Source organism: Strigops habroptila, chromosome 14, assembly GCF_004027225.2.
Source record: "Strigops habroptila isolate Jane chromosome 14, bStrHab1.2.pri, whole genome shotgun sequence".
Lineage (NCBI taxonomy): Eukaryota > Metazoa > Chordata > Aves > Psittaciformes > Psittacidae > Strigops > Strigops habroptila.
In genome coordinates, this window is record NC_044290.2 from 6,277,898 (window position 1) to 6,298,394 (window position 20,497).

Consider the following 20,497-nt stretch of genomic DNA (forward strand, 5'->3'; position numbering starts at 1 on the left):
CACAAAACCAGCCTCCAGGCTGGCCCCAAGCCTTCCGTATGCTGCAGCCACTCTGTTGGCACCAGCTGCTTCAACATAGTTAGAAATCATTACTGTATGTACTAGGAAATAATGTGTTGGCTGTTTCTAAAAGAGCTAATTGAAATTAAAACCACATTAGCAACATAAACATCCAGTGGAGACAAATTGCTGCGAAAACTGTTGTATTGAAAATTTTCAGCTCCTTTCACTAGTACATCAGCTTCTTCGCTCCAACGCGCGGCTCCACAGCCATCCTACACGCTTGTAATTGGTCCTGGAGTAGGCCTTCATTATTCCCATACAGCCATATAATCAATTTTAGCACAAATAGAAATGAGAGCAAGGAATAGATATGTATTAAAAACCTTCCACCTCCCAAGACAGAGCTATAGCTACCTAGATAATGCAAAGGCTCTTTTTTTTTCCACTTCTATAGATTGGCAGCATGCTGTATCTCACTATCTGGTTAAACATCCCCTGGAGGTAAGAAGTGTTAATGACTTTAGGTTAAGGTAGGCAAGTAATGGGAGTTACAGGCCAACTGGGAAACATGCACAGCAAGGATGATGTGAACAATAACTCTGCTTTGTGTGGAGTGGACCAGCAAACCAATGCTGACTGATTAAAAGCAGTTTCATCAGAACACAATTCCATAGGAATTCTGGCTGCGTAGATGGTGGAAGGAGATGCTGACGAAGCAAGTGCCCGTCCAGGACAATCACTACTGCGAGTTCTGTTGTAGCATGTTTTGCAGGGTTTTGTGGTTTTGCAGAGCGGCCACCACGTCCTCGTAGAGAGTGTTCACGCTGACACACAGAGGTTGACGCTGCAGCTCCGTCAGCTTGCAAGTGGCCAAAACACAGAGGACACACAGCAGCAGAAAGAGCAGGATTCTGAGCACCGACCGTGACCAGGAGTGCTTGTGCCGGGGTGGCTGCGGGGGACGAGAGCTGGAGGCGGGCTCTGTAACCAGAACATTTACAAGACACAGAACATGAGGGATTAGTCAAGTGTCTTGAACAGTCTGGTTCAGAAATGAGCTGTTCGGGTGAGATGCTTCAGCCTGTGCTGCGGGTGTCTTTTGTCATGAATATTCATTACTTAAGTAAATGTGCAGAATGTGTGTTTAGGATGAAAAGTTTCAGCTTTAGTTTTCATGGGCAGCAGTGGAGAGGGTGTAAAGTACCTCTGTGTTGTACGAGGTCTGGTTTTGCACGTATAGCTCAGAACACTTAAAAAGAAATAAGTGAAGTTCTCCCTAGAACAGATGAAGAACTTTCTGTAGCTCAGCACTTCATTGGGAACACAGATGAAGGAGAAAAGGACACAGCAGCGACACGTGTCCTGCAGGTTCCCCTCATAAAAGAAGATCTGGCAGCATCAAAGCGTGACGAGGATGAAATCCGGTGCAATCCCACCCCAAACAGATACTACTTACTCCGGGTCTGCACGGTTTCCTTTTTAGTTTTCTTTTCCACCTCCTGTTTTGCAGCTTTCTGAGCATCGTACTCCCGTCTCCTGCGCTCCTTTTCCTCCGCCTTCTCTCGCTTCCTCAGCTCCCTCTCTTGAGCCTCCTTTGCTCGCTGTTCTGCTTCACGCTTCTTCTCCATCTCTGGGGATTAATAGGAAGTTTTTTCCTTTTTATGTAAAGGGTTGTCATTGCCTTCTTCCTTATTACCTGCTTATCTGTTCCCGATAGGAATGAGGAAGCCAATCAAGTAACTATCCTTTTTAATCTTTTAGATATTACATACCTTGCACTTGGCTTCCTCAGAATTAGGCTTCACTTAAAATAAATCCTGTGCTCTTCTTTCATAGTTTTATAGTTAAACTACAGGACATTCTATCTGGAGCTCTAACTATTATTCAGGCAAGAAATCACAGTTATCCTCCTGCTATCTTTCTCCCTTCAACCCTTCTACCCTACTACTTCCCGAGCCTCAGGATTTTGACAGTTACGAGTATGTTAGATGGCAAATAGCATGTTCGGGTGTGTGAGACATCAGGACCAGTCCTCAGCAGAGAGTACATGAGGGCTCTTTGTGCTCACCTCGCTCTGCTTGGAGCTTCCGTTGCCGTTGTCGATCCTGCTCCGACTGGATGGCTTTCATGTGCTGCAGCACCTTCAAGGTCCAAGAAAACAACCTGAGAGCTCTGCAGAGGGCTTGTCGCATGGTCAGTTCAAAGCAGAACAGTGGGAGCGTGGCTGAGGACACCGGCTGGGGCTGACCCCAAACCCTCTTCCCCTTACAGGTATCCTCTGAAGAGAGCTCGCACATTCCCCCCTGAACCTTTGTGGTTAAGAAACAGATCTCCCCGTGACAAAACAACCTGGTGGCAGCCAACACAGGGGATCACAAAACACTTCTACTTCTGTGAGCCTGTAGTTTGCCAGAACTACAGAGGTTTTTACTCAGAGCTATACGCCTAGACATGGATTACTGTCTGATTACGCCTCTGCTTTCTTGGCAACCATCATTTACTCCTCTCTTAACTCCTCTACTGGAAGAGAATCCTACTCAGCCCAGTGTTTGCTCTCTACAGGCTCAGCAGCAGTGAAGTCAGTGCAGTGAACCTGCACCTCAATGGCTGAAGAAAACACAAGCTGCTGCAGCAGCTGCCCAGCTCGCTAAGCAAAAAGAGGAAGGACCTCCACTGACAAAGCCAAGTAAGGAAAAAAAAAAGAATAAAAGCAGATTCCTTACCTTGACAGCAGCCTGCTTGCACTGCTTCTCATCCAGACAGTCTCCTGCTACTTTAGCCAGGACAGGATCCAGGGGATTGTCCTTCAGATCCAGCCACTTCAGGTTCTGCAGATAGGAAAGGGGAGGCTGTAAGAGCACGGTAGTCTTGCAATTATTTAAGAGATCCAAAGCAGGAGCAGAGGACTAGTTTTCACGTGAATGAAACAGGTACAGAAGGTAAGCAGAGAGCTTGAGCAAAGACATTTCCAATAGGTGTGAGAGAATTCCCACCGAGGTGCGGTGCAGAGCCAGCTGGATTTTGGAACGGGTAATCAGCAGGACGGATGCTTTACCGGAGAAATCAACTTGAGAAAGATCACAAGACCCTGGGCTGCATCCCAAAGCTTTACGTAACTGCCCAGCAAGCAGTTTTACCTTGAGCTGTGCAAAGCTGACTGGCAGGGTGACTAAACGGTTGTTCAGGAGGTCTAGGTGCTGCAGGTTGACCAGGCGCCCAAAGTCCAAGGGCAGCTGCTGAAGCCGATTCTTACTCAAATCCAGTTTCACCAGATGCATCAAACTGCAGAAGTCTGACTAAAACCCAAACACAAACAGAACCCTTGTCAGCACCAGAAACAAACCCGAGCCCCTGGGGCTGATGAAGCTGGTGTGGATTTGTGTGGGGAGCCTCTGGCAGGCAGACACTGCAATCTTTATGCAGTGCAATGCTTTTCTCCCTCCTGCCTCAGCCAAAACCACCACCCGCATGGACCCATCAACCACAGCAGAGTCATTCAGCCACCCCGGGATGAGGGAAGTGCCAGTTCCAAACCTTTATGGAAGCACTAGTTATTCTTTCTCAATACTTCCCAGCAGACTCACCCCCACCAAGGCTCTCTAGCACCTTACCGGCAAGGAAATGAGGTTGTTACAGGACAAATCCAACACAGTGGCTTTTGGAAGAGCAGCCTGAAAGAGAAGCAGAGCACTGGATCACCGTTGAGGTACACCCCGACCCTCTCGACATCGCTGCGTGGCCGCGCCACGTCCAGATGGGTTTCTGGGTCTGAAGGCAGCATGGAATCCCGCAATGGATGCGAGCAGCGGCAGCCGCTGGGCCAGCAGGACATCCCCCCCTCCTCCCTGCTGGTTCCAGTACAGCAGGCCAGCTCACACGCACCGTCAGCACATCTGGCTCCCCCGCGCACATCTGGCTCCCCCGCGCAGCCCCTTCCCAGGGCCAGAACCGGCCGCCGCGGGCCGGACGCTCACCAGCTCCCGGACCGGCACCTCGTTCAGGTCACAGAGGCTCAGGTCCAGCTCGTTGCCATCTAGTTTATCCTTCAGGCTCGGCCCCTTCCCGCCGCCCCGCGACATGGCCGCCGGGCTGCTCCGAGAGCCGTGAGGAACGGGCTGCAGCGCGGCTCGGCTCCGATCGGCCCCGCCACCCACTTCCGCGTCCACGTCCGCGTCCACGTCCGCGCGGGGCCGGGCGCGCCCCCTGCCGGTCCGGAGCACGCCACGGCCGGGAGCGGAGCGGAGCGGAGCACCGGGAGCGCCCCGGGGTACCCCGGGAGGCACCGTCAGCCTTACCCCCGCCCCGGACCCGCGGCAGGATGGCGGGAGTGCTGCCGCGGCTCTGGCGCCTTCCGCGTGTACGGGAGGGGAAGGGGAGCCTCGGCCCGGGTCCGCATGCGATGATGCTGTATCAGCTCCATCAGCCATATCCCCGGCCACACACCGCCCCACAACTGGTTGATAATCCCAATCTAAACACAGCAACCGCGTTAGCTCCTGACCGGGAGCCTGAGCAAACGCACCCCAAAACGGCAAACAAGGATTTGCTTCATAACAAAACCCGCCTGAGGTTAATGCGCTCTCATCCGGGAGACCATAGAATGGTTTGGGTTGGAAGGGACCTTAAGATCGTCAAGTTCCAACCCCCTGCCATGGGCAGGGACACCTTCCATTAGAACAGGTTGCTCCAAGCCCCTATGTCCAACCTGGCCTTGAACACTGCCAGGGATGGGGCAGCCACAGCTTCTCTGGGTACCCTGTGCCAGCGCCTCAGCACCCTCAAAGGGAAGAACTTCTTCCTAATGTCTAATCTAAACCTCCCTCTGTCGGTTTAAAGCCATCACCCCCTACAGTCCCTTTTCCAAAGTCCCTCTCCAGCTTGTTTGTCAGCCCCTTTAGGCACTAAAACTCGGAATCTGGGCAAGACCCTCCACATCTCTGGGGAAGCCTTTGTCCACGCATCTCTGCTGGGACTGAAATCTGCACCTCTGGGTTGACACGAGTCCAAGAGCCTTTGGCTCTTCACAGAGTACCAAGGGTGTAGATCAGTTACAGACCCTGCTGCTCATTTGTGATTAACTTTTAAAAACCTTCATCAGAAAGGAACAATCCTGAATGGCATAGGAAGCGTCACTGGTTCAGGCTTTGACAATCTTCAACAAACGTATCCAAAAGTCAAGGTCTCATTAAGTCCTGCTTCATTCTTGGTTTAATACCTAACCGAGATTCACCCTGCAGGGTAAAGATTGGAACGTGAGAAGATCAATCTGGAAGTCAGCTGTATTTTTGTTGGCTAAAGGTGATGTGGTTGGACCCCAGGCAGGTTTGGCTTTTTTTCTCTGTAATTATACAACACTGAGCACACTTTGATGCAGCTGATGACAAAGATAACTGCTCTGTGCTGCAGCAGGGACAGGAAAGCTCCTGGCCACGAACATCAAACAGCCTTATGTCACCTGTGGAAATGCATAAGCTCATGCAGTGACTGATTTTAGTGAGACTGACATGTATATGGAGGCACATGTGTGGGTCTAGAAAGACTTGGAACCTCCAGATCGGCCACAGCACGGGGCACATTCGCACGCCCTGCTAGAGGAATGCTGCGGAAACACCAGCAAAGAAAAGGGAACTGGGACTGCTGAGAGAAGTGGGTTGGACACTGCCAAATCCTGATCGCATGATCCTTGCTGGAGCCCTGGGGGCAGGAGCTGGTCATGCTGGAGACCATTCCCAGACCCTCCTCTGCAGAACCCTCACCCAGAGTGCCCTCATCCGCTGTGGCAAATTTGTCCCATTTCAATGACACAAATCTCCCTTCTCCTACTAAAAAGAACCACCATCACCACTGCCACCAACCAAACTCCTTGTGAACAAGATGCACACTGAGTGTGGAGCCTTCCTGCTTCTAAACTTTGAAACCCAAGTATCTCACACCGGTGAGCTGCAGTCAATGCTTCGCTATGTGGCTGTGTTAGGGGCATGTTTATGACTTTGGTGGCTGAGATTCGCTGTTTTGAGGCCAGTATCAATGCCCTTGTTCATCAGCACTGTTGTGCTTGATGTGCTGCAGACACCCTGAACTCCAGCTCCCCCACAGCAGGGGGGTTGGAACTAGATGATCTTTAAGCTCCTTTCCATTCGATGGTGCCCAAAGAAGTGGTGGATGCTCCATCCCTGGCAGTGTTCAAGACCAGGCTGGACAGTCTTGGGTGACATGGTCTAGCATGAGCTATCCCTGCCCATGGCAAGGGGTTGGAGTTGGATGATCTTAAGGTCCTTTCCGACTCAAGCCATTCTATGGTTCTGTGATCTCCCCCTGCCCAGCTCTGGGGTAGCTCTGCAGTTCCTCTTCTTCCCGTTGCAGGCAGGGTGCAGGCAGGGAGCGCTGGAAGCTGGCAGCGAGGTGGTGACTGTGCGAACTCCTGGAGCAGATGGGGCTGGAGATCAGCCAGTGGCTCAGAGGGCACAGGCACCGAGCACCACAGGTGGAAGAAAGCAGAGACAAATGATGATGACTGTCCCGCACCCAAACCCATCTCAGCAAGGGTGTGGGGCTTATTCGGGGTGCACAAGGCCAGGGCTGGCGTGAGGCTGGAAGGGCTTATGGGGTGGAAAAGCCGTGATGGGGGTGACAGCGGGATGGAGGAGCGGATGGAAGGTGCTCGGCGGGGCTCTGTGCTGCCGCGGGGGGGGATCCCCGCTCCTCCTGCCCCGACCCCCCGCACCCGCCGCTGCTCGCCCCGCGGCACGGGCAGGGCCGCCGCGTCCTCCGGTCCCACCGGGCGCTTCCTCCCATCCTGCAGCGCCTCGGGGCCGAAGGGGGCCGCAGCCTGCTGGGGCGGGACCGGAGCGGGGCCGGGGCCGGGGCCGGGGCCGGGGCCGGGGCGGGCCGCGGTGCGCACCGCCTCCCCGTACTGTATCTAACAGCCCGGTTCGTACCGCCGCTGCTACAGGCATGGCTACGGCGCGGCTGGCAGCGCTGCCCCGGGCCGGGCTGACCTTCCTGCGCCGGGCGTGCGGGCGGCGGGGAGCCCCCCCGGGCAGGTAGGGCCGGGACCGGGAGAGGGGGATGGAGGGCTGCGGGTCTATAGGGGATGGGCGGCTATAGGGGATAGGGGGCCATGGGTGAGAGGGAGTGGGGGGCTATAGGGACGGAGGGCTGTAGGAGACAGGGGGATGTGGGTGAGAGGGTGGGGGGGCATAGTGGATGGAGGGCTGTGGGGGCAGAGGATGAGGGATTGTAGGGCACAGAGCTGTAGGGACAGGGATGGGGGCTTTAGGGGATGGCGGCCATGTGTGAGCGGGACAGGGGCTACAGGGCAGCTGCAGAGGAATGTGGGTGCCCCGCCAGGGGAGTGGCTGTGTGCAGGGTGAGTTCAGCTGGAGGTTTCACTTTCAGCGTGTGTTGCTGTCCTTTGGCTTCCTTAAAGTCTCTCCAAAGTGGCAGGAGAGGGGCTGCATCCACTAGTCTACCCCTCACCCCAACCTGGAAGGGGATCAGGGGCAGCAATGAGCCTCACATAGTGTGTGGAGGGACGTGAATGTGTGACTGGGATTGAACTTTCCTTGTGCAGCAGCTCCACCCTGATTGTAGTAATGTGAAGTGTATTAAACAGCTTCTCTGTCTTCCTTCAGTGCTCTGACCTGCAGTGTTCCTGTCCTTAGGTGGCCATGCAGACCCCAGGCTGGGCAGGGTGGTGGGGGACACTGGGGTGCCAGCAGGTTGAGGGCACTGAGGAGCTCTGGGGTTTGGAGGGGGTCAGGGCACTTCTTTGCTTTGCTTGTATTCAGTGCTGCCTCTTGGAGCAAGTTCATGGGAAAGATCAGCAATAGGAAAGCAACTGGCTTTGGGAAAGGCTTGGAAGGATTAACTGATCATCAGAGCCTCAGACTCAGACTTCCAGGGAGCAATTTCCCAAGAATAGTGGGAGCAGCCCTTGTTTTTCCCACATAGAAGGTCCAGGTTTTTCTTTTCAGCTGGGTTGGGATTAGGGGTGAGGTGGTGGAAGCCCATGTGTGTAGCTGGGGCCAAGATTGCCATCGGAATCTGTTCTTAGGAAACAGAATCGGAAGTGAAGCACAACAGAGAGTTCACCATAGTTTAAACTCCAGCCCAGAAGTGAAACTTGGAGGCAGGAATACAAAGCACTTGGAGAAAAAGACCACATATTTAGAGGATTGAACTCTTTCTAGTAATGTTATAAGAGAGCTTATGCAGTTCTGCTCCTAGTTAGGCAGTATTTATCCGTTTGGCAGGAAGAGTGCAGAGGGAAGGGAGGAGCAGTGGAAAGTGTAATCAGAAAGTCTGCTCTAGTAGGAGTCTGAAAGCTCTGGGGACCTGATCCTTCCGCAAACTGAAGCAAACAAAAACCCTAATGAGAACCTGATCGACTCTTTAGTTGACAGGGTTGCTTTAAAGAGTAAAGAAGAGGTAAGGACAGAGCAGGGTTAACTTTAACCACCCTTTTATCGCGGTTGTGTTACATAAAAGACCCAAAAGGTCTTGCTCTGGGAGCAGAAGCTCCTGGTAGGTGTCCATGAGCAAAGGAATTGGCAGGGGTGTCTGTGAACCTCTCTCAGGGTATGAACTCTGCAGTCAGGACAGTTCCCGAGCCCTGGCAGGGCAGGACCTGTCCTCTCCATGCTGGGTGGATGGCACCACAGCTCCGGTCAGTGTCCTCCACAGCTGTGAAGTGTGCTCGTCATGGGGACAGGAGGCTACACCGATGCCCCTGCCTTGTGTTCATCTCTTGTCCCTTCTGATAATGTCTATAGAGACTGGTGAAGAGTTAAAAACGAAGCTGGTTATCTTATATAGACAACTACAAAATGTTGGTTGGGGCTGATCAGAGACAAACACTCAGAGCTCCCAGGGTCAGTTGCTTCATCTCGCTGCCTTCAGGAGGCAGCGCTCCCTGGAACTGCCAGGAAGCGGCTCCTCGCCTGCCTCTCGCAGCAGACACAACAGGGATGCGTTTTCCCTGTGTCTCTGATGTTTCTCCATTCAGTTGCACCACCGAACTCCAGAGTTATGGAGTTCTGCCCAATGTTGAGGCTCCTCTGCAGGCACCGCGGGCTGTCTTGCTGCTGGAATTGGTGCCAACAGAAGGCATGTGCCCTCGGAGAGCAGTCTTTATGCTGAGACCCAAGAGGAAGCAGTTTTATTCGCTCTCCTCCAGCTAATGCAGGGAACAGACAGCTGCTGTAATATCAGGCCATTGCTCTTGTGTTATCTCCAGCAGTACCAGATGCTTCACAGGAAGAGGTGGAAGGTGAATTAACTTGTTTTCTGTAACAACGATGAACAAAAAGGTTATTTCCATATTTCCTTTGCAGAAGTCTGTTGGTACATTCTTTCAGATCAGAAATATACACTTGCTGTCGGCTATAGGCGGGAGGGAGACCAACGCTACGTTATTTCCAGCATGATGCTACTGATAACGAATCTTGTATCTGCCTCATTCCTTCCATTCCTGCCCCTCAGCGCTGCCAACAGCCTACTGTGATTTATCCCACACCTTTCACTTCTGCCGTGGCCAGGAGATAAGTGATACAGAGATGCTGAAGCATGGAGGTGACTTGGCCTTAGAGGAATGCGAGTGTGGTTGTCTCCATGAAACAGCTTTGCAAATAGCCTGTGGTTTCCTCACCTGTCTATGCTGGTGGCTGGAGTTGCTTCTCTGAGACCATGCTTATGGCAGTGGGATGTGGCTTCTCCAGCCACCACTTCAAACAGCCGAGTGGCTGTGGCTGTAGTGGCTCTTGCAGCTTTCCCAAGAGTGTTTGTCCTTCCCTTGGGTTCAGGAGAGCTTTTGCAACCTGCGTTTATATAACCTATATTTATAAAGGTTTTTCTTCTGCAGAGCTGCTTTCATCTTCTGGTTTGTCTACGTGTTTTGCCCAGGACCTTTCAAACAACAAAAGGTAGTTTAGCACTTCTCCTCCTCCTACAGCCTTGATGTGAGTTGCCCAAGGGCCCTGCTAGGAGTGATGTCCAAATAGAGCCTGTGGGACTTGCACAACCCTCCATCTGCCCAAAAGCAGTGGGGCAAAGAGGATGAGGGCATTGCTTAGCGTTCAGAGCAAAACTCACCCTGGAAGGTAGAATCTCTATTCTCTTGAGATTGAACTCGTGCCACAGGGGAAGTCATTTCATGCTAGGTTTTGTTTCTTGTGGGCAGAAAACTAAATCTTTCATGGTAAATAGCACCAAGTCTTTGCAGAATATTGATCCCATAACGAATGGGGGAAAACTGAGTTCAGGATGATGTGTTTTTCTTCTCTAGGGCAAGGGACCCCCCATTATACGCTGAATGTGCAAACACGGCTTTGCCTCCGAGCTATGCACCCCACAAGTGTTGCTTAAGCCTGTTCTTCCTGATCATCTCCTAAGGTGGGGATGGAGGAGCTGAGAGCATGGAGGGAGGTGGGGAAGAAGTGAGGAGGGACAGAGGAAGCAGGGGGCTGCCTGGGGAGGTGGGCTGCTGGCGCAGAGAGAGGCTTGAGAGGAGATAGAGATTGAAACCAGGGCAAGAATCACAGCACTCGGATGGTCAGGAGCTGAGGCTTGAGAGGAGGTTGCTGGTTTTCCACCGATGATCAGGCCTCAGTGAAAGCCTTAATGGTTTTAGACTGATTTTCCCTACCTCCTTGTCCACGTCTTCTCACTGCTGCCTCTCCTAACTGTTCCCTCTCCAGCTTGGCTTCAGCACAGTGTCTCTCAAGGACCCTGTCATGCCATTCCTGCCCAGGTGCTCATCTCATTGGTTGCTCTTCATTTTACTGATGCTGTCTTCATTGCCAAGGAGTTGCTAAACTCTTTGCAGTTTAGCTGGCAGAGGTAGTAGAGAACATACAGCCACTTGCTGTTGTGTGCACAGACTGTTACTTTGCAAAAGCCTCTCGGTTACAGCTCAACTTCTTTGAACTCTTCTAACCAGTTTGTATTCGTCAGGATTAGACCCTTATCTGCAGACCGTTTTGGAGACTCATCTCTGACTTTAATTGTGACTTTCTCAGCTGTCTGCTCTTTCCAGCAGAGAGAAATCACTTGGGGGAATTTCCCTACAAACTGTTCTGATTGAGTTCCTTGCAAGTTGCTTGTACTTTTCAATGCTGCAGAAAGACCAGACCCAGTTGCCATCTCTCAGTAAACTGGAGAGTCTATAACCGGTCCAAGAGATCCCAGACTGGTTTGGGTTGGAAGGGACCTTAAAGCTCATCCAATTTCAACTCCCTGCCACGGGCAGGGACACCTTCCACTAGAGCAGGTTGCTCCAAGCCCCTGTGTCCAACCTGGCCTTGAACACTGCCAGGGATGGGGCAGCCACAGCTTCTCTGGGCACCCTGTGCCAGCGCCTCAGCACCCTCTTGACCTGCAGAAGCTGCTGCCTGTGATTCCCACTGGTGTGGGGATGTGCATCAGGTACTCCTGGTGTTCTGGGCAGGCTGATGATCCTTCAAGGAAGATGATATTGATGGCTTATATTAATAAATAGACTCTTCTTTTCTTCCACAGTGCCCTGCACACGGGGGTGCCCTCTGCCTCCCTAAGGGTGACCAACAGCTATGTCCAGGGGACCTCAGATATCCCCCTGCTCACCAAAACCACAGGTCAGTGCTTGGATGAGACTGTCGAGCGGTTTCCTGACCGTGAGGCTCTGGTCTTCTGCCGGGAAGGGGTTCGGAAGACGTTTGCTCAGTTCAAAGAGGAGGTGAGTGCCTGGTTCACCCCTCGGAGGGCCTGAGTATGTGTATGATGGCAGCAGCAGGCGTGATGGAGACATGGAAAGGGGTTTCATCACTCAGCTCAGGCGTGTGGTGCGTGGACCTTTTAACAGCACCTCCCCAGCACACACACCAGTGCGCCCTTTGGCCTCCTTGGCATTTTAAGAGCAGGGAGAAGGCGGTTTATGTAAAATGCTCACTTACTATCCCAGAATGAACTTTCATACTTGAAAATTATCACCTCTATCTGATATGTATGGGCTGAGTCACGGTGGTTTTCTCCGGTGGAGCAGGGTCCAGTTCTTGTATTAGTCACCGATCTGACTGCCAGAGGTTCTGAGCGTGTTGGGATTTCTAATCCAAGCACAAAGGCAACCAGGCAAAGTCAAGGATTTGATTTCAATATCATACACAAAACCATGTGTAGGTGTATCTGTGCATGTGTATGTGTGCATATTGCATACAAATATATCTTCATATGTATTCTGAATGGAGGGGCAATATTTCAAGGCTAATTGCCTGAGAAGTTTCTATTAAATGTATGATATAATCTTGCATAGGAAAAATTGTTGGGGTTAATATAGTTTTACTGCTGTTTTGGTTACATCCATTCAGATAAACAACATTAGCTGTGTAATTTTAAACACTAGGCTGTAATTCAGCAATAAATCAGAGAATAGCTATTCCTCACATTCACATCCCCTACAAGACAGACTTCTTAAATTCATTTGAGAACATACCAAAGCTACCAAAACCTTTCCTGAATACCTCAGAATATTTATACATGCATCTGCACACCTGAAACACACCATCTTGCAGTAGTTATGTTAATATAGTAGCTGGATGAGGAGTTAATGAGGATAGAAACCCCAAACTGGCCAAAAATCACTTGATGTACTTTTCCTCACCTGAGTCCTTCTAGAAGTAAGTGATGTGCAGGAGTGGAGGCAGATCCAACAGTGTAGACGGGTAAAGCTTAGTCCTAAGCTGAGTTGATGAGGAGCTAGACACTAAATACACTCTGGGCAAGGATTAATTTGGAACTATTGGTACATAATTATCTATTTTGGTTTCTTTTCTGCTTTGTTGTATTGTTTCACACTTGTTTTTGTGTTTTCCATCAACCTGCTAAGGGTCTGTGACCCTGAAGATGTGGCTGCTGCTGCAGCAGGCTGACAGATTCTTCAGCAGAGGTATATTCTGTCTGATTTCAGTTGCAAAGATGATGCTTTTCCCCCAGAAAGTGGTGCCTGGAGATGAATATCCCCCCATTGCATCCTGTCGGTGATGCTCAGGTTCTTGCCTTGTGTTTTACAGGTGGACCAAGCAGCAGCTGGGCTTCTGGCTCTTGGCCTGAAGAAGGGAGACCGGCTCGGGATGTGGGGTCCCAATAAGTACGAGTGGGTTCTCATGCAGTTTGCAACTGCCCAGGCAGGAATCATCCTGGTAAGGAGTGATGCTATGTCTGGGGTTTTAGCAGCCTGTTGGGCAAAGAAATTGAGACAAAAATGCAATAGGAGATACTGGAGAATAAAGTTTGTTGTCTTTTTTTTGCCATGCTCTTACCCAGCATGTTGTCTACAACTGAATCCAGTATTTAAACAGGATCTGTGCATCTTTGCCCTCCACTATGTAGAAAAGCAGACTTCAGAGGAAGGAGCAGCAAGAAATGGATTGCTGTGAACTAGCTTGCAGCAGCTGATGATAGAAAGATATATACTATTGCCTATGGGAACATTTTTATGTAGCATGCTGCTGTCCTAAACAGTTACCAGCTATTTAGATTCCTTCTAAATAGGGCCTGTATTGCTTCATGGTGCAAATGCTCACTTAAAAATCTAGTCCAAGCTGCATATCTCCAAAAGCCAGTATGACCTGGCACATTCACCAAATGCATGTTATTTAGACTGCACCATGGTAAGGACTACACCCTACCTTCTGGTCCATTTTTCTTCATTGTGGTTCATCCCAGTGTTTGCTAAGACACAAGAACAGGGTGGCTCAGAACCTCATGGGGAATTCAGCTCCATTGGCCAATATTGCTTCTGTGGAGAGTTGGGCAAGAAAAAGCTGATATTATCTTGGTTGTCCTTCAAGAAACCCAACTTGCACTTGAGTTTTGAGTGTTCAGTTTAGTAAATTGGATGTCTGCCTGTGAGACAGGAGGTTTGGCTTCTGTTCCTGAAACTGTTTTGGTTACGTGACCTCACATAAACCTCTCTTTTCATTTTCTTTCATGCAAACACAGGATCCAAGCCAGTTTCTCTGGTGAATGTGAAATCCCTGTGGTGGCGAGCTCTTAGTTCTGCATGTTGGAAGAGAGGCCTTGAGTGTGGCTTGTCCCTGAGGGAACCTTTCTGTTGGGATATGTGTTAGAGGAGATGGTTTTCAAGGCAAGGGTAACTCTGATCAATTTTCTTCTTTCTCCCTCTTCAGGTATCTGTGAATCCAGCCTACCAGGCCCTTGAGCTGGAGTTTGTCATCAGTAAGGTTTGTGTGGCGCTTGCTGGTAATACTAACTGATTTGTTGTGAGAACTCATACAAGAAGCTGTCTGTTAAAGGGGATAGTGGGGACACAGCACAGGTGAGCTTCTGCTTGGGACCTGGGTATATCAGGGGGAGCTGGCTGGAGAGCAGGGTTGTGGTGGCTGTGTAGAGGGAACACACCACGCATGACCAAGGGGAGGAAGCTGCAGTTTAGTGGTCACACAGTGGTCACATGCTGTTCCCCATGGCTGCCACACTGTCTATCTGCATCCTTCTCATCCCTCTCTCTCTGCTGACAACCATCTACTGCCAATATCACATCAATAACAGCCCTAACTGCCAGAAATCATTTGCTAGGAAATGAGGAAAACAAGACTAAATATGTTACCCAGAGACTACTCGAGAAGCTGGCAGCCAGGACAGCAGAGAATGTGCAGTAACAGAGCGTGGCTGCAATCTCTGGAGGCAACATCTGTCCTAAATCAGTTCCAACTTTCCCACACTCACATTCCAGCCTGCCTGGGAGGGACAGCACTGTGTGTCCACCCTGTCCAGCTCGGTGCCATCCTGCCTGCCTCCTGCTCAGGGCAAACATCACCATCTGGGACTTTAACTTTGGAAGGAGGAAGGCTCAGAAAGGATAAGCTGACTTGGTAGCTTGATTTCTCCTTCCCAGATTTGTCCTAGGCCTTAGGTTTAACCTGGTTTAAGTCCTAGGCATTGCCACTGCTTGACATCTTTCTGCTGTCTGATCTCTGCTGCCTTAGCTACCGTTGTATACCTGCCTGGGTTTCAGTTGGCAACCTGCAGAGCATCCATCAGTTTAAACTGTTCTGGCTTCTTAGCTCCAGTAATGAGGAAATCGGGTTATTAAACATTTGATGGCTAAAAATTAATCTCAGGATTAATTAAGCTAACTTGCTCATCTGTAGTTTGTTCAGCTTTAAATCAAAGGCTGATATTAGAAGAGAGCGAACGACTTCTGGGTCTTCCCAGCACTATCCAAGCTCTTGCTTAACCTAGAAAGTAGACAATTTCTGGCAACGAGTTGCATCAGTAACTCTAATTGGTTGCTGGGCTGCAATGCGAGTTGCCATTTCCCCTTCATTTAATCCTCTTAAGGTGGCCTCACTCCTGTTTTGGTGCATTAGAATTGAATGCCTGTTGTGTCTCACCAGCTGGAAACGTGCATGGCAGTGCTTTCCTTTTTCCCCAAGGAGACCTGGCTTTTGTTTTCCTTTCCATCTCTCTGTGTCAGTCTGCTTTGATTTCCTCCTCCAGTTGAGGAGGAGATGGGCTAAGATGGGATATTGATCGGGTCAGAGCAGAAATGTGTTTCAGCTCCATTGGGGATTATTCCTGTCTCGCCCTCCCAGGTTTGCTAATGTTCCTAGCTTTTCCACGTACCTTTGGCACTGGGATGTCTGGTGTCCCGCACCCCCTAATCATTTGTATTTGTTTATTTGCACAGCAAAACCCCTGAAGACTTTAGGGCTTTGCCTCCTGTCAGCCTTTGCTCCACCGTGTTCCTTCCCTTTGGTATATACAGAAATACACGCTGAATTCCTGCTGTATTTCCATGGTTTGGAAAAGCAAACTGATGGCAGGATTCATATGACAGGTCCTTTAAAGATGGGTGCCACCATTCAGGTTGACACCAAGTGGGAGAAGCCCAACTAGTGACTGTTATCTCATATAGCATCTGCCCTGCAAGCTCCAGTCCTCATGTAGCATCTCTTTTGCAAAGCTACTTTATGCAGAATAGTAGTTTGAAGGAACTAATAGTAACATCCCAGAACAGCCTCAGTCCCTTGGGCAGCCTGTTCCAGAAAATAGAGCAAATGTTTGTCTTCCCTTCTGACAAACCCTAGAGGATGCTTACAAATAATTTATTGCCAGAGCCTTGGTCTCGTTTCATGGACCTTGGGAAAATAATGAAACCAGCTGAGTAAATAATTTATGTGAAGGGTTTATTTGACCAGAATGCATTTATTTGGAAGAAGAAAGTGGGTTTTCAAATCTGGGTCAGATTCAGCAAATCTCTGCTGGAAAAGAAATAGGAATTCTTGGAGTAATGAAAGCGCTTCGGTTTAGGGTTGTGTAGATGTAGAGGTTTGAAAGCAAAATGTTTAAGTTTTCAAAATAGCTGATTAATAATTATATAGTTATAAAACTATAAAAAACAAGTAATAATTTTAAAAAGAGGTGCAAAAGGAGCATCTTCAAAAACCCACACCAAAACCTTGGCTTGACCTGAGAGGTGGTCTTTAGGTTTCCTTGTTTTCGCCAAGTTCCTCAAAATTCCTCATTTCAGATCAACTCAAATGATTGATTTCTTTCCATATTTTGGGACTGGGCTTTTTGTTAGTGGTGGGACTCCTAATGTGAAAACCCGTGGTGTTTGCCTTGTGCTTGCAATGAGGAGTGTTGGTCCTGGGAGAAGAGGGAACCTCAGGCTGCAGCTCTGCTCTCCTACATGGGTGCTTGGGGTGCAATAACAGCACCCTGCCCTGTGCTTGAGGGGTGTTATGAATGCATGGCTTGCATTTGCTTTCACTGAACCTGCCTGTGGGAGGCTTGGAACTAGATGACCTTTAGGTCCTTTCCAACCCTAACTATTCTATGATTCTATGGCCCCAGCCCCGGGAGTACAGCTATTTCAGCCTCACTGTGCAAAGAGCCATGTCATGCTTTCCAGTGAATCTTTAAGCCACTGCATGCAATGGATCTTACTAAGAGTTTAAAATCTCTGGGTTTAGCCTGGAGATTGCTGATTCTATCATGTGCTTACAGAAACAAGCCATGGAGAAAATCCCAGTGTGGTGTAATAGCTAATGCTTGCTGTGTGGTGTGACAGGGCTGTGCACATTCCTGTGTCAGAGGTGACTGCTCTTTAGCATGGCCTGAACATCAACCCAACGTGACCTCTCATGAGTTTCTGTCTCCCTTCACAGGTTGGCTGTAAGGCACTGGTGTTTCCCACTCAATTTAAAACGCAGAAATACTATGATATCCTAAAGCAGTCATGTCCCGAGATAGAGACATCCAGCCCAGGGGGAATAAAGAGCAAAAGGTGAGTTAGGAACAAATGGTGTCTTTGCACTGATCTCGCAGCTGGTCCTGCCTTGTGTACTCTCAGCTGCAAAACACAGGCTTGGGTGGAAGAAGGACCTTATGTGAAGAGAACAACTTAGGTTCTCCTGAATGTTTGCCCTGACAAGTGTACACCTTTCCAGGCAGTTTTCTCCTTGCCCTGTTACTGTCGATGGTATTTTTCTTCCTGTCAGGCTACCCAACTTAAACACTGTCATCATGTTGGACTCCAAGCTGCCTGGCACCTTCCACATGGATGAGGTGATGCAGGCAGGGGACAGCAGCCATATGAAGCAGTTAAGAGCTGTGCAGCAGACCCTCTCCTGCAATGACCCCATCAACATCCAGTTCACTTCAGTAGGTGCTCCTGCCTGCTCCATGCCTTGTGGTTGAGGGACACAGGGAAAGATGTATGAGATGCTGAGGACCCCATTCCTTTTCCTTGTGCCCTCTGAGATCAAGCCCTGTTCCATCTTCGTGTAGGATGAAGGAAGTGTTCTAACATTTCCCCTTACTTCTTCCATTCTTGCTGCTCAGCCCTTTGTCAGGGGTTGATGTAGATAAGGGGGTGTCATGGGAGTTCTGTCCAATTGAAGTTGGACCATTTTTGTGTGTGCATATGGTTTTGGATTCAGATGCTGTTAAAGGGGAAAATAAGTCTCCCCGGTCTGAATGGAGAATGAAGAGTGAGATCTCCGTAGAGCACACATAGCTCATCCTTGGAAAAGGTGGCATCACTGCATAATGCCCTGTGTCTTTCAGGGGACCACAGGAAGCCCCAAAGGAGCCACCCTCTCCCACAGGAACATTGTGAATAACGCCCATCTGATTGGGCTGAGGCTGGGGTTCACAGAGCAGGTGGGTCTTGGCGGGAACACACTTTGGGGTGGTCTCCATGGCCACAGACACACCACAGTATGGAGAGCATTGGTACTTGCTCAGCAGAGGTGCAGGATGTTTTGCTGCGAGTGACACTGAGGGATACTCATCCATAACATTTGTCAGTTCAATGGAGTTTCATTGATGTTTCATTTAGTTTCATGTGAAGGTTTTTTTGGGGTGGGAAAAAGATGCCTTTTTTTAAGGGAAAAATGTGAAATTAACCACTTTTCATCTTGGTGAATGCTTATTTGAAATAATTACAACACTCTGGATGTTAGCTTTGAATTCTGTTGAATAAGGTTTTAATCTGCTTTATATGACTTCATTTCATGTCGTTATACATGAAACTCATATGAGACTCGTAAGGGTCTCATAACTCTTATCAAGATGTGACCTTGCTATTTGCAGTTTAGTTTTAATATCGTTAAAGGCAAATATTTTCATTTGAAGTTCTGAATTAGTTATTTCTAACACAGCAGCTTTGATACAGAAAAATGTTCGGTTGTTTCATCAGTCTTCAGAGCCTTTGGTGCTTTTAAAGACAAAATTAATGGCATGTGCCAAATCCTGCACGCTTCATGCCTGTCATAGCGCTACCACTCTGCTGGAGTAGCATAAAATAATGTGTAAGCAATACCAGGCCAAAAAGTCCAGCAAAGACAAGGCATTGCAAAATGACAGCATGAAATTTTGACATCAAAAACTTCCAAACTGATTTTTATTAAAGGCAGGAATGATCAGCGTCGTGTTTCCAACTAATGGAAACACAGATGAATGCTGGATTTCCAGCAAGTTTTCAGTGAATCATGGAAAACTCTGTTCAGATCATTGCTCTTCAGTGGTAGAGATGGGCTGGTCGTGGGCTGGGAGATCTCCTCTCCTCACTGTTGTCTTTGGCTTGATCCCAGGACTACCGCGTTGCCCTGCCCTCACCCCTCTATCACTGCCTGTCGTCAGTAGGAGGCTGCATGGTGATGGCTCTGCACGGGTCCTCCTGCATCTTCTCATCACCGAGCTTCGAGGGGAAGGCTGCGCTGGAGGCAGTGTCTCGAGAGAAGTGAGCGCTTGTGTCTTGCTACAGAGGTTATCACCTTGCAGAGCTGCTTGGTTTGCTGTGGCTGGTGTGTCTTTGCATCTCACCACCTGCCCTCTGCTGCAGAGAGCTGCATTTCCAGCCTGTTCTTCATGTGTAGCTCATAAAACAAAAGAGCTATCACTGTGTTTGCATAATACACTCATTTATTATATCTATTTTTATATACGTGTATGTGCATTGATGAACAGTATATCTGCTGTGCATGCCTCTGTGCTGCTGTTCTCATGGGATGGGATGGGATGGGATGGGATGGGATGGGATGGGATGGGATGGGATGGGATGGGATAGGTGCTGAGCTGGAACTTCCCTGGTTCCAGCTTCACCTTTTCTTTCCCCTTCCTCAAGATGCTCCTTTCTGCATGGCACACCAACCATGTTCATAGATATGCTCTCCCAGCCGGACTTTGACTCCTACGACCTGTCAAGTCTCCGGGGAGGTAAGTCTTGGAACTCAGATGGAAAAATCCTGAGAAATTGGATATTACTGTTCCTGCTGTTCCCTGCTGGGAGACTGTATTAAGCTTTTCAAGCAACTGGCTGTTCTGGAAGAGTTTAGTTGCATGAGCTTTGTGTTTCACTGTGAATTTGATGTTGTGTTTCCTTTCCTTGGGGTTTCCTTCAAGAGAGATGTATTTTTAGGACTCTTCTCTCATCTTAAGGCAGTCTAAGAAAGGACTTTTCTGTTTCATCTGCAAGGGAAGGTGTCAGGAATAGCCTGTTTGCTCAACTCTTGTCTCACCAGCCACCACCATGTGGCAGCAGATGCTTTAGGCTGGTGCAGTCCCTAAAGCAGAGCTACACTGTCATTTCTCTGACCTAAAGTTTCCTGCCTTCATCTAAATATTGGAGAGGGTGTGAAAACGCATCCTGGAGCTTTCTGTCTTGTCACAGACAGCCTTGGAAATAGCTGAGCTGAAACGGGGAGACCACAAGCCCTTTTGCTGCAATGACAGCACTGAGGGAAGGTGCTGCTGGAGCAGAAACATTTAAAGATTACCTAATCATCTCTGCTATGTGGAAAATCATCCTGTCTCATCTTGTTCCCCAGCAAAGCCTATGTATTACGCCACTCCTTTGCTCTGCCATCCTAGGACAGAACAAGTGAAGATGTGATCTGCCCTCTCCCAAAAGGGCTGCCTTGTGTAAGGCAGGAGGAAAGGTTTTTGGTTTTGTGGTGGTGGTGATTGATGAGACTGCTTGTCCTGCTAA

The 20,497-nt window shown here is 49.4% G+C and overlaps 2 protein-coding genes across 4 annotated transcripts in view; one reads left to right on the plus strand and one right to left on the minus strand.

The window, feature by feature from the left end:
* Positions 1 to 186: 186 nt before the first annotated feature.
* LRRC59 (leucine rich repeat containing 59) lies at positions 187 to 4,310 on the minus strand. Its single transcript, XM_030506142.1, has 7 exons — positions 3,978 to 4,310; positions 3,615 to 3,674; positions 3,141 to 3,299; positions 2,727 to 2,831; positions 2,072 to 2,144; positions 1,460 to 1,633; positions 187 to 984 (listed from the first exon to the last, which is right to left on the minus strand). Exons 1-7 carry the CDS (start codon positions 4,080 to 4,082, stop codon positions 743 to 745), a joined length of 918 nt encoding a protein of 305 aa, XP_030362002.1. The 5' UTR covers positions 4,083 to 4,310; the 3' UTR covers positions 187 to 742.
* Positions 4,311 to 6,926: 2,616 nt separating this feature from the next.
* The window catches only part of ACSF2 (acyl-CoA synthetase family member 2), a 35,264-nt gene continuing 21,693 nt past the window's right edge, over positions 6,927 to 20,497 (plus strand). The window contains exons 1-9 of one of the 3 annotated variants that reach the window (XM_030506136.1): positions 6,927 to 7,046; positions 11,521 to 11,716; positions 13,047 to 13,175; positions 14,166 to 14,219; positions 17,172 to 17,290; positions 17,505 to 17,667; positions 18,073 to 18,168; positions 19,101 to 19,249; positions 19,634 to 19,725. In XM_030506136.1, the coding sequence (XP_030361996.1) occupies positions 6,958 to 7,046; positions 11,521 to 11,716; positions 13,047 to 13,175; positions 14,166 to 14,219; positions 17,172 to 17,290; positions 17,505 to 17,667; positions 18,073 to 18,168; positions 19,101 to 19,249; positions 19,634 to 19,725 (1,087 nt within the window). In that variant the 5' untranslated portion in view covers positions 6,927 to 6,957. Of the gene's footprint in view, positions 7,047 to 11,520; positions 11,717 to 12,905; positions 12,923 to 13,046; positions 13,176 to 14,165; positions 14,220 to 17,171; positions 17,291 to 17,504; positions 17,668 to 18,072; positions 18,169 to 19,100; positions 19,250 to 19,633; positions 19,726 to 20,497 lie in introns of those variants that run through there. The other 2 variants (XM_030506137.1, XM_030506138.1) reach the window with 2 other exon arrangements.

Excerpts from the sequence above, each read along its gene's own strand:
- LRRC59 (XM_030506142.1), bottom strand. The coding sequence starts at position 4,082 with ATGTCGCGGGGCGGCGGGAAGGGGCCGAGCCTGAAGGATAAACTAGAT. Across the intron at positions 3,675-3,977 it reads AGGTGCCGGTCCGGGAGCTG|GCTGCTCTTCCAAAAGCCAC; the intron begins GTGAGCGTCCGG and ends CTTCTCTTTCAG. Across the intron at positions 2,145-2,726 it reads GCAAGCAGGCTGCTGTCAAG|GTGCTGCAGCACATGAAAGC; the intron begins GTAAGGAATCTG and ends TGGACCTTGAAG.